At 46.4% G+C, this 15604-nt stretch overlaps 1 protein-coding gene across 1 annotated transcript in view; it reads left to right on the top strand.

Moving 5' to 3' along the window:
- RSF1 (remodeling and spacing factor 1) overlaps nucleotides 1–12361 on the top strand; it is an 88518-nt gene extending 76157 nt beyond the window's left edge. Inside the window, exons 13-16 of the mRNA XM_040339951.1 lie at nucleotides 2574–2853; nucleotides 2971–3182; nucleotides 8652–8864; nucleotides 11170–12361. Of these exons, the coding sequence (XP_040195885.1) occupies nucleotides 2574–2853; nucleotides 2971–3182; nucleotides 8652–8864; nucleotides 11170–11741 (1277 nt within the window). The 3' untranslated portion in view covers nucleotides 11742–12361. The remainder of the gene's footprint in view (nucleotides 1–2573; nucleotides 2854–2970; nucleotides 3183–8651; nucleotides 8865–11169) is intronic.
- Nucleotides 12362–15604: the final 3243 nt, after the last annotated feature.

Raw genomic sequence — 15604 nt, 5'->3', positions numbered from 1 at the left:
GACACTTACCTGTCCAGCGCGCCCGCGATGTCAGCAGATGAGGCTGAGCAATTACTCGGTCCTCGGCTGCTTCCACCACCATCCTCAGTGAGGGAATCAGGAAGTGAAGCCTTGCGGCTTCACTGCCCGGTTCCCTACTGCTCATGCGCGAGTAGCGAGGCGTGCTGTCACTGGTCCCCGCTCTCACCTGCGAACAGTGTTTCCCAAAAGACAGCGGGGGGGCGTGACGTGAAGGGGCGGTAGAACCCGGCTGGGTTCAAATAATCATTTTCACCACAGTATGACCAGAGGTAATTTTAAAGCAGTTTTCTACCCCCAAAAAAATATATTGTAGCTTGCCAATCATTAGATGTGGCTGCATGAGCTTATTTATTTTTTTGGGCTTTTTTCTTCTGTTTTCATTTGGTGATCTGGCTAGTAACACACACATGCCAACCTACACATGCTCCGTTTAGTCTCTATTGCTGGAGAGAACATTTCCTTGTTCTCAGAGCTAGGTAGGTGACGTGATGTTGGCATCACACATGTGGGTGTGTATACAGCCTATAGTGGAAATCTCCTCCTACCTGAACTCGGAGCTCTGGATAAATTCTGCAGGTTATCATGTAACCGTGGTATACAGATCAGCCAAAAAGGTATATAGTGGCAGTATTTTAATGTAAAAAGAGGATTTATAAGCTGTGGGCACTGTGGGGGGGCAGATGAACTATTTTCATATTACTGGGTTTAGTAACACTTTAAACCCTAGATCACCGGATCAAATTTAGCAACATTTGTATGCGTTCATTAAGTTCCGGTTCACACTACAGCGACGTGGGATCCGACTTGTGTCGCGCGACAAGAGACTCCGCTCCGACTTCAGAAAAGGTTCCTGTACTACTTCAAGGCAACTTGTAGGCAATCTGTACCCATTGATTTCAATGGAAGTTGCCTCCAAAGTCGGATCACTGTCTTAACTGAAGCAACTTTAGAGCCGGTTCACACTGGGGTGGCACGACTTCGGGGCGACTTGGCAAGGCGTCCTGAAGATGACTTTAGAGGCGACTTGCAAAATGACTTCTGTATAGAAGTCAATGCAAGTCGCCCCCAAAGTCGTACAAGAACCTTTTTCTAAGTCGGAGCGACTTGCGTCCCTCCTATTAGAACGGTTCTATTGAATAGAATGGGACGCGACTTGTCAGGTGGCTGAGTCGCCTGACAAGTCGCCCCAGTGTGAACCGGCTCTTGCAGGAAAAGAGTTTACTCAGGCAAACCCCTCCTTCCCACAGAGCTGATTTTTCTGTGATTGGCCACAGCCAAAGTCGCCTGTCCTGGAGGCAACTTTAAGTTGCTCCAAATCGCGCTGACGTCGTTTTGCAAAGTCGCGCTGCAAGTCTGGTTGCCCCTGTGTGAACCGGCATTAACTTGACAGCAATTCTAATTTTGTTTCTTAATTATTTTTGCATGCATTTTTGGCATTCATTAAGGCTCCATGCAAACTTGTGCGACTTGTCATGATGTGACTGTGGTCCTCAAAGTCGCATGACAAGTCATTCCCCATGTTTTCCTCTGATAACCGTTCATATATGTATGACTTGGTCACAGCGACTTCAAAGTAGTTCATGCACTACTTTGGTCCGACTTTCATGTAACTTGAGGGCCTTTCACTTCACCCTCAAAAGTTGCATGAAAGTCGTAGCCGAATGTTTTTTAATACAATGGTTGTCCATTATCATTGGTCGAAGCCAAAGTTGTATTCAAGTTGCTCCCAAAGTCGGGGAACTTTGGAGTCCTACAAGTGTGTGAATGGAGCTTTAAAATGGAACTAAAGGCAAGAATGCTCACCTGTGCTCCAACAGTCCGACACACCCGAGAGGTCCCTCGCTGGTGCCGATGACTTGTCCTTAAGGTTCCCCGAACGGGAAAGTTCCTTCAAGGACTGCGCAGGCGCAAACTTGCCGACGGAAAACTCCGAACCTCGCCCGGCATCCAGGCTCATTCTTTCACATCCCCGTGGATTGGAGGATGTTAAAAAAAAGAGCCAGGAGGCCGAGCAAGCGGAGCAAGCCGTCCGAGCGAAGTGAGGCCGACTGGCCACTTTCCTCGAAATCCACGTTGTCCTGGATGCCGGCCGAGGTTCAGAGATTTCCGTCGGCAAGTTTGCGCCTGCGCAGTCCTTAAGGAACTTTCTCATTAGCCGGAAACCATATCGGCAGATCAGATTGCGCCTGCGCGGGAACTTTCACGATAGCTGGAACCATATCGGCAGATCACCGGCATCTAGTCCCCATCTTCTTCCTTGTCCCAGTCTTCGGCTATCTTGATTGGCCAGCGTGAGATGACGTCACTCCCACCCATGCACAGGAGTCATTCCTACTGGCCAGTGCTTTTACCCAGCTTTATGTACATTCTACAGAGGGTTGCAACCAGGCAGATTAGTTAATTTTTTGCAGAAAATACTTTGCGTTATTTCATAAATTTTCCTAAATCTTGTTAAGAAATGCCATGTAATCATGACTGGTATTGTGTCATGTTGATTGGTGGATGATTCAGAATGTTAATTATTATTATTGTTGTGTGTTTTTTTTATAAAGGTGGAGGTGGCCATGGAAAAGACATGTCTAATATCATCGGTCATCGCGGCAAAGACATATCCACCATTTTGGCGAGTGAAAGGACGGAAAAGACAGAAGGAACAGAAGTAACAGAAGGGACAGAAGTAACAGAAGGGACAGAAGGAACAGAAGGGACCGAAGCAAAACGGCCGCAAAGAGTTGTCGCACGTCGCAAGAAACGTCGGCGACTTAACGATCTGGACAGTGACAGCAACCTTGATGAAGACGAGAGTGAAGATGAATTCCGGATCAGTGAAGGGTCAGTGAATGAATGTTGCGCACTTCCTGCCTTCGTATATTTATCGTGGAACATAATCTTTGGGTATTATATGGACGTTTTGGCTTGTCCTTATCTGTACTTTCTCTAAAATCCTAGTTCCCAGGAAGATTTTGTCGTCTCTGAGGAAAACGTAGAAAGCGATGAGGACCAGCAGTCCAATGACAGCGACTTCGGCACAAGGCGGCCTCGGAGGCACTACCAGCGGCCAGTGAGGAAAAGCACGCGGCTGAGGAAGCGTGTAAGAAGGTATTCGGATGATGACGACGACGATGATGATGACGACTCTGATGAGGAGCGCCGGGAGTCAGGTGAGACGTTTTTTTGGTTTGCTTTTAGAATCTGGACTGTTTTGTAATAACTTTTTCTGTAATCATGTATCCTTTGATAACTGTGCTTAAAGCGGGAGTTCACCCGAAATAGTTTTTTTAACATTAGATTCATGCTCATTTTGTCAAGGGGAATCGGGTGTTTTTTTTTTTTAAATCAAAGCAGTACTTACCGTTTTAGAGAGCGATCTTCTCTGCCGCTTCCGGGTATGGTCTTCGGGACTGGGCGTTCCTATTTGATTGACAGGCTTCCGACGGTCGCATACATCGCGTCACGAGTAGCCGAAAGAAGCCGAACGTCGGTGCGGCTCTATACGGCGCCTGCGCACCGACGTTCGGCTACTTTCGGAAAATCGTGACACGATGTATGCGACCGTCGGAAGCCTGTCAATCAAATAAGAACGCTTAAAAGCACAAATACAGCTCTCTTGTATAATGGCGGGAAAAGCACGCTCGTGTATCTCTAAGGCTCCATTCACACCTAGGCGTTTTTACGCCTGTAGCGCGACGCGCACAAACGCCAGAGGGACGAAAAGTAATGAAAGGCAATGGGGATGGTTCACATCTGAACGCCTAAACGCCTGTAGCCTGTAGCTCAAAAAAGTTCCGGACCCTTTTTTGTCGCTCCTAGCGCGCGATATGCGCGTATTTGAGCGTTTTTTTTTTACATTGAAGTCAATGTAAAACGCCTGATACGCGCGTATTGCGCGTAAACACGCGCTTGTACAAGCGTTTTGATGCCTGTGTTGCTGAAATCCCAGGAAGAGGAATAAAAAATTCCTAGGAGAGCAACAAGTGATGTCAGGGATGATCATTTTTCTTATTGGCTAATATGGAAAAAGACAAAGTACAAAAACGTCGAACGCCACTGTGCGAAAACGCGCATATACGCGCGACAAAAACGTCGATAAAAATCGCCTGTACGCCCTACGCCTAGGTGTGAATGGAGCCTAAGGCTCCATTCACACCTAGGCGTTTTTACTCCTGTAGCGCGACGCGCACAAATGCCAGAGGGACGAAAAGTAATGAAAGGCAATGGGGATGGTTCACATCTGAACGCCTAAACGCCTGTAGCCTGTAGCTCAAAAAAGTTCCGGACCCTTTTTTGTCGCTCCTAGCGCGCGATATGCGCGTATTTGAGCGTTTTTTTTTTTACATTGAAGTCAATGTAAAACGCCTGATACGCGCGTATTGCGCGTAAACACGCGCATGTACAAGCGTTTTGACGCCTGTGTTGCTGAAATCCCAGGAAGAGGAATAAAAAATTCCTAGGAGAGCAACAAGTGATGTCAGGGATGATCATTTTTCTTATTGGCTAATATGGAAAAAGACAAAGTACAAAAACGTCGAACGCCACTGTGCGAAAACGCGCGCAAACGCGCATATACGCGCGACAAAAACGTCAGTAAAAATCGCCTGTAAAAACGCCTGTACGCCCTACGCCTAGGTGTGAATGGAGCCTACGTAACACAGACACAGATGCTGGTATCACATTGAGCTTACTAGAATCCTTCATAGCATGAGCAGCTCTATTTGTTTATATGGTCATCATGAATAACAAAAGAAGGTGGTGGCTTCACAATCAGAACATTTTGTATTCTTTCAAAAGAACCAATCACACACATGTATATAAACAAAACAGTAATATTCAAAACTCAAAAGAAACTCTATGAAAGTCCCAGAGTCCAAAAATAGTGCTGTAGCAGCGCTCCAATCAAACCCGCATTTGAAAATCCTCTATAGATGTTAAAGGGGTTGTAAAGGTAAATGTTTTTTCACCTTAATGCATCCTATGCATTAGGGTGAAAAAACATCCGACTGTACCGCCCCCCCCAGAACCCCCGTTTTACTTACCTGACCCCTCGAAAGTCCCGCGTGTCCATGTGATCCTCTTCGATTCCCAGCCTGGCCGTTGATTGGCTAGGCTGGACGGATTGATAGCGCAGCCATTGGCTGGCGCTGCTGTCAATCACATCGGATGACGCGGCGCGCCGGGGGGCGGGGCCGAGTGATACAGTCGGCGGCTATGCCCGCGGCTGTATCACGGGAGCGCGCTCGCAAAAGCTTTCCACCATGCTCGCTCGCATGAAGGTGGAAAGCTTTTGCGAGGAGGAGCCGAGACAGCCGCCGAGGGACCCCAGAAGACAGGGTTAGGGGACACTCTGTGCAAAACGAGCTGCATAGTGGAGGTAAGTATAACATGTTTTGTTATTTAAAAAAAAAAAAGTTTGCCTTTTAGTGTTTCTTGAAGTATAGATGGTAGTAGTGATGTAGATGGAAATGAAATAGACCATCAGTACACAGTGCTCCTTTCACCCAAAGCTGTTCACCACGCGGGGGGGGAGACCTTCCCCTTTCGGGGATACACTTACCAGAGGTAAGGAAAAATGGGCATAGATCCATGTTGACCATCCGTCACTGATACTGCACTATCCACCACTCAGCCTTGCTTGTTATAGCGTCCGCAGTCACATATAAGAAAACAATTCCAAATAAAGCAGTACAGTTTTTGAAAGTTTATTCTAGCCCCCCCAACAGTAGCCCCTTATAAATATGTGCGTACCAAAACAAAGCTTCAACAGGCAATGTATAACTTGACTGCATGTGTTTCCGACTTACTAGAAACCGATGCTCTCGCGTTCCACGGACCTGGAACCAGGAAGGACGCGAGAGCATCGAGAGCAAGGAGCCGAAACTGGAACTAATGAAATCCTCGTCACTTCTGGGGTCACAGAGATTGAGGAAGAACGTCCATTCCTCTCTCTGTGTGTAGTGCCGCCAGAAGCATTGCTCTCAGTCTTTGTGATTGGACGGCAGAGCCCCGAGAAAGGGGGCGGTGGTGGTGAGAGGAGGGGGACCCCTTTCTGCCGCCCGCATAAGTGATCATGTGACCATTCAGCCACTCTAATCACTTCTGCTGACTAGAGAATCGTCGGCTGAAAATGTTGATACCGGCATGATGACTGCAGGTGCAGCCACTTCAACCCGAGGACGTCATACGGGTAGAAAGTGGTTAAAAAAACAAAAAAAAGAGTGGGGTATAAAGTGCGGTCAACTAGATGTAGCTACTGAGGATCGTGTTGCCCTGTTCTACAGTCCAATGCTGGGCTGAGCTTTCTGGGTATCACTTGCCAGTACTGCCAAAGCTTTCCCACCTAAAATTCCTGCTGGCCAGTAAGGCAACCCATAAGAACGTGGAAGGGGTGCGAGTAAGCTCTGACACTACCTGGAAGTTACCAGAAGTGCCCAGCAGTTGGCCGTAGCAGAGGGCAACTAATGTTAAGGGGATGTATGCTTGTGGGGAGTTTTTATTTTTTGTGGTGTCTTGTGGCAAATTTTAACCACTTGCTGTCCGCCTAACTGTAAACATACGTCACTTTGACGTAAAATACTGGGGTTATGGCTGCAGCTAGATGCCATAGCCCTGGTATTTATTTTTATATTGGGCAGCCAGCTTTCTGATAAAAGTAATCAATTTCAGAAGCAGCGGGTTGCCACCCTCGGTTCTTGGTTGTTTCCAGGTTTAATATTACTGATCCACGAGGAACCATCTGGCGTTGGCAGGGATAATGCTGTATCTGATCCAGCATCTGTCCCCCACCGGTTCTGCAGTGAGAAATGAGTGATCAAACACTGCTGATCTCGCAGTTCTCCCCCTCCGCTCTGAGCAGAGAGCCATGGTTGTCCGTCTCCAGCTCTCTGTAGCACCAGGCTGTGGAAGTGGTGAGAGCTTCTCAGCGATTTTGTTGAGCCAGCTGCTGGTCCAGGCATCGGGGTGGCTGAGGGATGACGGTGGACTTTAGTCCACACTCGGGTGAAAATGGATCACAGGAGTGCAGAACCAACTGTTCTCCTATGACCTCGGAGAACTGGAGAAAGTGCAGAGAAGGGCAACCAAACTGATAAGAGGCATGGAGGAGCTCAGCTATGAGGAAAGATTAGAGGAACTGAATTTATTCACTCTTGAGAAGAGGAGAATTAGGGGGGGATATGATCAACATGTACAAATACATAAGGGGTCCATATAGTGAACTTGGTGTTGAGTTATTCACTTTACGGTCAACACTGAGGACAAGGGGGCACTCTTTACGTCTAGAGGAAAAGAGAGTTCATCTCCAAATACGGAAAGGTTTCTTCACAGTAAGAGCTGTGAAAATGTGGAACAGACTCCCTCCAGAGGTGGTTCTGGCCAGCTCAGTAGATTGCTTTAAGAAAGGCCTGGATACTTTCCTAAATGTACATAAAATAACTGAGTACTAAGATTTGTAGGTAAAGTTGATCCGGGGGAAAATCCGATTGCCTCTCGGGGGATCGGGAAGGAATTTTTTCCCCTGCTGTAGCAAATTGGATCTCATGCTCTGCTGGGGTTTTTTGCCTTCCTCTGGATCAACTGTGGGTATGGAGTTGGGTGTATGGGATTGTATTGTGTTTTTTTTTTTTTTGTGGTTGAACTGGATGGACTTGTGTCTTTTTTCAACCTGACTAACTATGTAACTATGTAACCTACAGAGTATAACCAAATTGGCTTTGGCTATACTTGTCCTTTAAGACTGCATTTACACCTGAGTGTAGCGTTTTGCGGCGTTTTTTACCGCGATTTGCAGCGACAAAACGCAGCGTTATTTGCCGCGACAAAACGCAACGTTTTTTACCGCAATTTTTTACAGGTCACCAATGTAAAACGCCCAAATTCGAGCGACGAAAAAGGATCCAGAACTTGTTTGGGCTTCAGGCGTTCGGCGTCAGGCGTTTTGTAGTGGAGATGTGAACTATCTCCATAGAGAATAATGTATTTTTTTCCCCTCTAGCGTTTTGGGGCGTTGCGCTTCAGGCGACAAAACGCTCAGGTGTGAATGCAGCCTTAAAGCCGGAGTTCCAGGCCTTTTCTGTTTATTTAAAAGTCAGCAGCTACAAAAAGTATAGCTGTTTGACTTTTAATAAACAGACACTCGCCTGTCCCACGGTCCAGTGATGGGTCCGCATTGAGCCTCGTTCCTCTCCCCCTCCTCAGCGCCTCCATTGAAGCTGTGGGCACCTGGACGTGACAGCTTGCGTCTTCACGGCCGGGCACGCACTGCGCATGTGCTAGTCGCGCTGCGCTCTCCCAGGAGACGGGCAATCTTCTGGGACCTGTCGTGTGTCCCAAAAGATTGCAGAGAGGGAGGGGCCACCTAGGGGGAGAGGAGGAGTCGCCTAGGCGGCCCGTAGGCGGAAGTGGGACAGGAAGTCCCTCTCAAAAGAAAGCACCCACTTCCCTCCCATCAAAAAAAATTACATGCTAAATGTGGCATGCAAGGGTGCACGGAGTGCTTAAAGCAGAAGTTCCGCTTTTAAGTAGTTCCTTGTCAAGGCATTACTAATGGGTTATCAAAGACATTCAGGTGAGTGGTTGCTGTGGAGTCAGACCTGCCACTTTTAGTGTAACGACTCTTTTTCCTTTTTTCACCACAGAGACTGACAACAGCAGTGCTTACAGTGATGACTACCTGGAAACCAGGAGGAGGCGATCACGGAGAAATCAGAAGAGGCAAGTCAACTACAGAGAAGAATCCGAGAGCGATGGATCACAGAGAAGAGCTCGCCTTGCACGAGGGAAGGAGATGGGACGAGGGAAGGAGATGAGACGAGTACTTAAACGTCGATTCTCCAGCTCTGAAAGCAACGGTAAGCAGACGGCACCAGCCGTAAGATATTTGTTTTGGATGGTATTAAGAAAAAGCTTTCACTTTGAAATGGCTTAGAAAATCAGCCTGCTGCAATCCTTGGACCACGTTGGCATGGTCTTCTAATCACATGGCTGCAATCTGGACAATACTTAGACTGGCTTTATCTACAGCAGCGTTTTGTGCTGCTTAAAGTGGATGTAAACCTCCAACTCTGCAAGACAAAGGCATAATGAGCTAGTATGCATTGCATACTAGCTTATTATGAAATACTTACCTTAGAACGATGTCCTGGATTGGCGCCAGCACACCGATGACAGGGCAGACACGTTTCCCGAAGTTACTTACAGGTTTGCGAGCTCCGGCTACGATTGGCCGGTGCCGCGATTTACATCACTTGGGAGCCGCCAGGAGATGTTTACAGTACTGTGCCTATAGGTAAGCCTTATTATATGCTTACTTGTAAGTACAGTTAAAGAGGAAGACTTTACTTCCTCTTTAAGTGAGCCGCCAATCTGTCAGAATATCGATCATTTTCTGGAGTGTCAGAGCTTTAGACTTGTAGTCGCCCCTTTTCTCCACCACCAGCCACTACATCCATCTTCTCCTACTGCTGCAAGCAAAATCTGGAATATAGGAACTGATAGATGATGTGAGTGCACCAGTGGCAGCCCAAGTATGTTATCTCTGCATGTAAATTCCATTTAAACCTCTACCCCAGGCTGGGCGTCTTCCAGGGATAGAGATTAATGGCAACCTTTTCCAAACATTTTTTTTAAATGCACCCATATATTCAGCAAAAAGGAAATATGCATTTATTATTTTGTTTGTGAATGAGCCTGCAAAGCATTGCAACACTGATTTGTGGATTGCAGTTGCAATGAGAGTTTTTTGACCACCATCCCTCAGTGGTATCCAAACTGTGGCCCTTTTGTTAGCATTTATCTGGCCCTTAGGGCACTTTTCCTTCCAATGATATGAGGCACTATTCCTCCCACTGACGCCAATAATGGGTTACTATTCCTCCCACTGACACCAACAATAGGTTACTATTCCTCCCACTGACACCAACAATAGGTTACTATTCCTCCCACTGACACCAACAATGGGTTACTGTTCCTCCCACTGACGCCAACAATGGGTTACTGTTCCTCCCACTGACGCCAACAATGGGTTACTGTTCCTCCCACTGACGCCAACAATGGGTTACTGTTCCTCCCACTGACGCCAACAATGGGTTACTGTTCCTCCCACTGACGCCAACAATGGGTTACTGTTCCTCCCACTGACGCCAACAATGGGTTACTGTTCCTCCCACTGACGCCAACAATGGGTTACTGTTCCTCCCACTGACGCCAACAATGGGTTACTGTTCCTCCCACTGACGCCAACAATGGGTTACTGTTCCTCCCACTGACGCCAACAATGGGTTACTGTTCCTCCCACTGACGCCAACAATGGGTTACTGTTCCTCCCACTGACGCCAACAATGGGTTACTGTTCCTCCCACGGACGCCAACAATGGGTTACTGTTCCTCCCACTGACGCCAATAAAGGCAGCGTGATGCCATTGGCTCCTGCTGCTGTCAATCAATGTCAGTCAGCTAATGAGGCAAGAAAGGGGACGGCCTGGGATGGACTCGTGGAGCTGTGGCTTGGTTCAGGTGCCACCATAGCAAGCTGCTTACTGTGGGGGCACAGAGCTACAAAGAGGGACCTGAGAAGAGGAGGATCGGGGTAGCTCTGTGCAAAACCATTACACAGAGCAGGCAAGTATAACGTTTGTTATTTTAAACCCAAAAAAAGAGACGACTTTACAATCACTTTAAGCCTCGTACACACTATGTTTGTTTTTTTCTTTCAACCTGAACGGAAAAAACTGACGCCTCTGGTCGGAGCTGCTGTATTTAACAGACTTTAGTACAGCGCTCTCCCCTGGTGAGCTATTGTGTTCTGATGGGGGGGGGGGGTAGCCTACCCGCCAGAACACTCCGGTCAGCCCTCTCCGCCATTGGCTGAGAGCACTGAATGGGAGTCGGTCGCCTGCTTTTCCAGCATGCACACCCCACAGAAGCCATACACACAGGCATAGAATGCATTAAGATAAAAAAAAAAACCTGTCTTTACAACCCCTATTTAACAAAGGTTCACTTTTACACTTTGTAGGCACAAATAGTATTGTATTGTATTGTATTGGTAGAGTTGACTGACCTGCAGCAGTAATGGAGGTCTGTCCTTTCTTTTGCTTCATGCTTGTTCTCAATCAGCAACATAATTACCTTTTTTCTTTTTAATTTACTTTCCAGCAAGCGCCAAGTCTGGAGATTCCGAAGATGAAAAACCTAGAGGTCTCAAAAAGAACTTGCTGAGAAAACGCATCCGAAGTTCAAACGACGAGCTGTCGGAGGAAGAGACCGAGAAACCTATCCGAAAGCGTCTGAACCGCATCGAGACGGACGACGAGGACGAAGAAGCCGACGTAAAGCCCGTGGACAGCAGCGACAAGCCTCCCGAGGAGGAAAAGCCACCTGCCACGAGCACCGTCCCGGAAAACACTAAGAAGCCTTGTTATCGGCTAGAGAGCGACGAGGACGAGGACTTTGAAAATGTTTCGAAAGACGGGAGCCCTCTGGACTACAGCTTGGTGGATTTGCCTTCCGCTAATGGACAAAGCCCTGGCAAAACTATCGAAACTTTAATCGGTAAACCAAGCGAAAAGAGTCAGACTTCTTCTAAGGAGGCTACGGCCGCCGCCGTTAGCCAGGCTCCCAACGGGACTGGGGGCGGGCCGGAGGCGGCCGTTCCGGAGGAGGACGAGGATGAACTCTTGAGAGTAACTGACCTTGTGGATTATGTCTGTAATAGCGAACAGTTATAAAAGAAACACAAAAAAAAAAAAAAAGTCCACCTCTTCCATATATTTTGTGCTAATTTATTCCACAGTAGCTCATACCAGCGGGCCAGTTATATGAAATGCGGTTTTATTCTCGGGAAAAAATTAAACCCACTTCACTTTGGATTTTATCTTTTTCTAGAAGCGAACGTTTGACCAGTCCTGCAGTCTTTCTGTGAAGTGACAACGTTTTTGAACTCTCAAATAATATCTGTACATTTTTAAAGAAAAAAAAAAAAAAAGAAAGAAAAAAAGAAATCATGTCTCTCATTTTGCATTTGTGGTCATGGGGTAATTTCACTGACTGAAACCATGTTCATTAATATGAGAATCAACGACAAACTATTCGGGAAGGTTCTTCGGGAAGTTTGTGAATAGGGGTGGGGCCGGTGCAAAATGCATTCCAGATATTCCCCAAAAAGAAATGATTTTTTGTTTTTAGGGAGCTGAATCCAAGCAGAATACAAATGGGAGAAGGGAGGGAAGAAGCACTTGATGCTTTTAGCCTTTTTTTTTTTTCATATGAGATATATATTCTATTTAAATACTCAGTACTTAGGTTACGATAAACAGGCAGTTATAAATAAAATTTACCAACTACTTTACTATGCTTTGTGCGTCCTTAGCTATATATGGTTGGTCGCCCCATTTTTGTATACATAGTCTAGAATTCAGTGACCACAAGATGTATATTTAACCACTTCTGTGTCAGAAGGCCTAATTACACGTTATGTTGCAATTTGCTGCTGTAACTTCTAAAAGTTGATCCAGAAAAAAGAAAATGGTTTCCACTTTTTGTTTTGAGGGTGTCGAAGTGCACGCAGGGGTGGGGGGGGGGTTTGGGTTGGGGTTGTAACGCGTGTCGAAGATATTTTCTACTGATGTGCCACACAGTGTATTACCTGTCTCTTCTGCCTTCTCATGTGATATTATAGACTTTATACTGGCACCAAACTGGATTTGTGAGGTCGTTCTTCCTGGTGCGTACTGTCTTTTACCGGTGCCCCGTTACCTAGTGATGTGTTTTTATGTTTGCTGCTAGCGGGTCATGTGTCAGAAGTGCATTCCCTTGTCTGAGACCGCTCTTTGACCTTTTAGGACACGTCCTAACAAGGGACCTCAACTGCAGATTAAGCTTTCGTTCTCCAAATTTAAGCAAATTTCCCTTTGGTTCTCCAGATTTCAGCAAATTTTCCTTCGGTTCTTCAGATCTCTGTAGATTCAGCTTCTATTCTCCAGATTTCAGCAGATTATGCTTCAGTTCTCCAGATTTCAGCAAATTTCCCTTCAGTTCTCCAGATTTCAGCAAATTTCCCTTCAGTTCTCCAGATTTCAGCAAATTTCCCTTTGGTTCTCCAGATTTCAGCAAATTTCCCTTTGGTTCTCCAGATTTCAGCAAATTTCCCTTCAGTTCTCCAGATCTCTAGATTCAGCTTCTATTCTCCAGATTTCAGCAGATTATGCTTCAGTTCTCCAGATTTCAGTAAATTTCCCTTTGGTTCTTCAGATCTCGGCGGATTAAGCTTTTGTTCTCCAGATTTCAGCAGATTCCGCTTCAGTTCTCCAGATTTCAGCAGATTCGGCTTTGGTTCTCCAGATTCCAGCAGATTCGGCTTTGGTTCTCCAGGTTCCAGCAGATTCGGCTTTGGTTCTCCAGGTTCCAGCAGATTCGGCTTTGGTTCTCCAGGTTCCAGCAGATTCGGCTTTGGTTCTCCAGGTTCCAGCAGATTCCGCTTTGGTTCTCCAGGTTCCAGCAGATTTGGCTTTGGTTCTCCCAGGTTCCAGCAGATTTGGCTTTGGTTCTCCAGGTTCCAGCAGATTCGGCTTTGGTTCTCCAGGTTCCAGCAGATTCGGCTTTGGTTCTCCAGGTTCCAGCAGATTCGGCTTTGGTTCTCCAGGTTCCAGCAGATTTGGCTTTGGTTCTCCAGGTTCCAGCAGATTCGGCTTTGGTTCTCCAGGTTCCAGCAGATTCGGCTTTGGTTCTCCAGGTTCCAGCAGATTCGGCTTTGGTTCTCCAGGTTCCAGCAGATTCGGCTTTGGTTCTCCAAGTTCCAGCAGATTCGGCTTTTGGTTCTCCAGGTTCCAGCAGATTCGGCTTCGGTTCTCCAGGTTTCGGCAGTTTCCACTTCGGTTTCACCAGATCTCAGCAGATTCTGCTTTGGTTCTCTAGATCTCGACAGATTCAGCTTTGGTTCTCCAGATCTCAAGAACCAGTGTACAACCCAGGAGTCGCAGAATGGAATGTACTTCCAAGAGGACTATTCAGATAGAGGCGGACTGAGAAGTGTTCACAGAAAATGCACAGTTGGTTAATTTGAACATTGGCGAGTGTATTTAAAAAAAAAAACAAATGTAGGTAATTTTCTGTGAATAACAGTATTTGAGATTTTATACAGTTGTTTTCTTCGTCACAATTGCATCAGGCCTCTTGATGTCAGCTTCCAGCACCTACATAAACTGCTGTGTGCTTTGTAGGGTGTAGCAAGGCCTATTTGGCTGGCCTCAGTCTGTGCACACTATATACAGTACCCAGGTACAGGGTCTTTAACATAAAACTATTCACTTTTGGTAGCGAACACTTTGGGCTGACTGCACGTGCTTTTGTATTTTAGAACTAAATTGCAACCTAGGGACCACTAAAGTTGCATGATTAAGTTAAAAAAGAAGCAAGAGGCATTGTGGACACTTTTGGGAGGGCAATATCGGGTGTTTAAGGGTTAGTTCACCTTTTCACTAACTATAAAGAGGTGAACTAACGCGCTACACCCTCACCCCCTGTCCTCGCTGCCATTATCTTCTGCTGTCTGCTCTAGCTGATGTAGTCTAGGCATTTAAAAGCCGTATATTCTACATCTGATTGATCAATCATCAGTATTGGGACACCTGCCTTTACACACACATGAACTTTAATGGCATCCCAGTCTTGGTCTGTAGGGTTCAATATTGAGTTGGCCCACCCTTTGCAGCTATAACAGCTTCAACTCTTCTGTGAAGGCCGTCCACAAGGTTTAGGAGTGTAGCCCTGTGCACACGGCCCAGAATCTCGTCAGGAAAAAAACATTGACGACGAATGTGACGAGCATGCGCTCGTCACATTCGGTGCCGTCATCTTGCTACACCTTACCTATGGCTTGGAAGCTACCGCGCATGCGTCAAAGTCGTTTCGAGCATCCACGGGTTTCCATCGCGACAGGTAAATATACAGCCGCTTGGGCAGGCTGCCTGTTTCTGTGTCCTCTGGTCTCTGTTGACCACGGTAATCATGGCTGCTGATCTATGATACTGTGGTCAGTTTACGTGCCTCTGTCGTCATGCTGTCTCTTCTTCACCTCCCTCCCTGCCTGTCAGTTCCGATGCCTGTGCGTGTGAGAGCGATCTTCTCCCCTTGCTCTTCCCTGTCACTTACATACTTAAAGGGTCACTAAAGAATTTTTTTTTTTTTTTTGGCTAAATAGCTTCCTTTAACTTACTGCAGTCCTGGTTTCATGTCCTAATTGTTAGTTTTTGCTCTGATGTTGCTGTAATCCTTCTCTGTTCTGGACACTTCCTGGTTGTCTGTTTCCTGATGACCACAGTACTGGGAGATTCTAGTTTCATTTTCCAAACCATCACTGCTCTATGGCTCTGTCTAGCACAGAGGCAGGATAACACGCAAAAACGAAACTAGATGCAAAGACGAAACAATGCAAAAACGAAACTAGATGCACATTATATTATTGATTTTTATCTATTTTTTAATCAATTTTAAAAGGAATCGGTTAACTATTATGTCTCTCTACCCTGTAAACAGTCATTTCAGCAAAAAAAAAAAATGTTTCCTTTACAACTCCTTTAAGTATTGAAATAAA

The sequence above is a fragment of the Rana temporaria genome, chromosome 2 (assembly GCF_905171775.1).
Source record: "Rana temporaria chromosome 2, aRanTem1.1, whole genome shotgun sequence".
Classification (NCBI taxonomy): Eukaryota; Metazoa; Chordata; class Amphibia; order Anura; family Ranidae; genus Rana; species Rana temporaria.
Note: the sequence above shows the minus strand (reverse complement) of the source record. Positions and strands in the feature narration are given on the sequence as shown.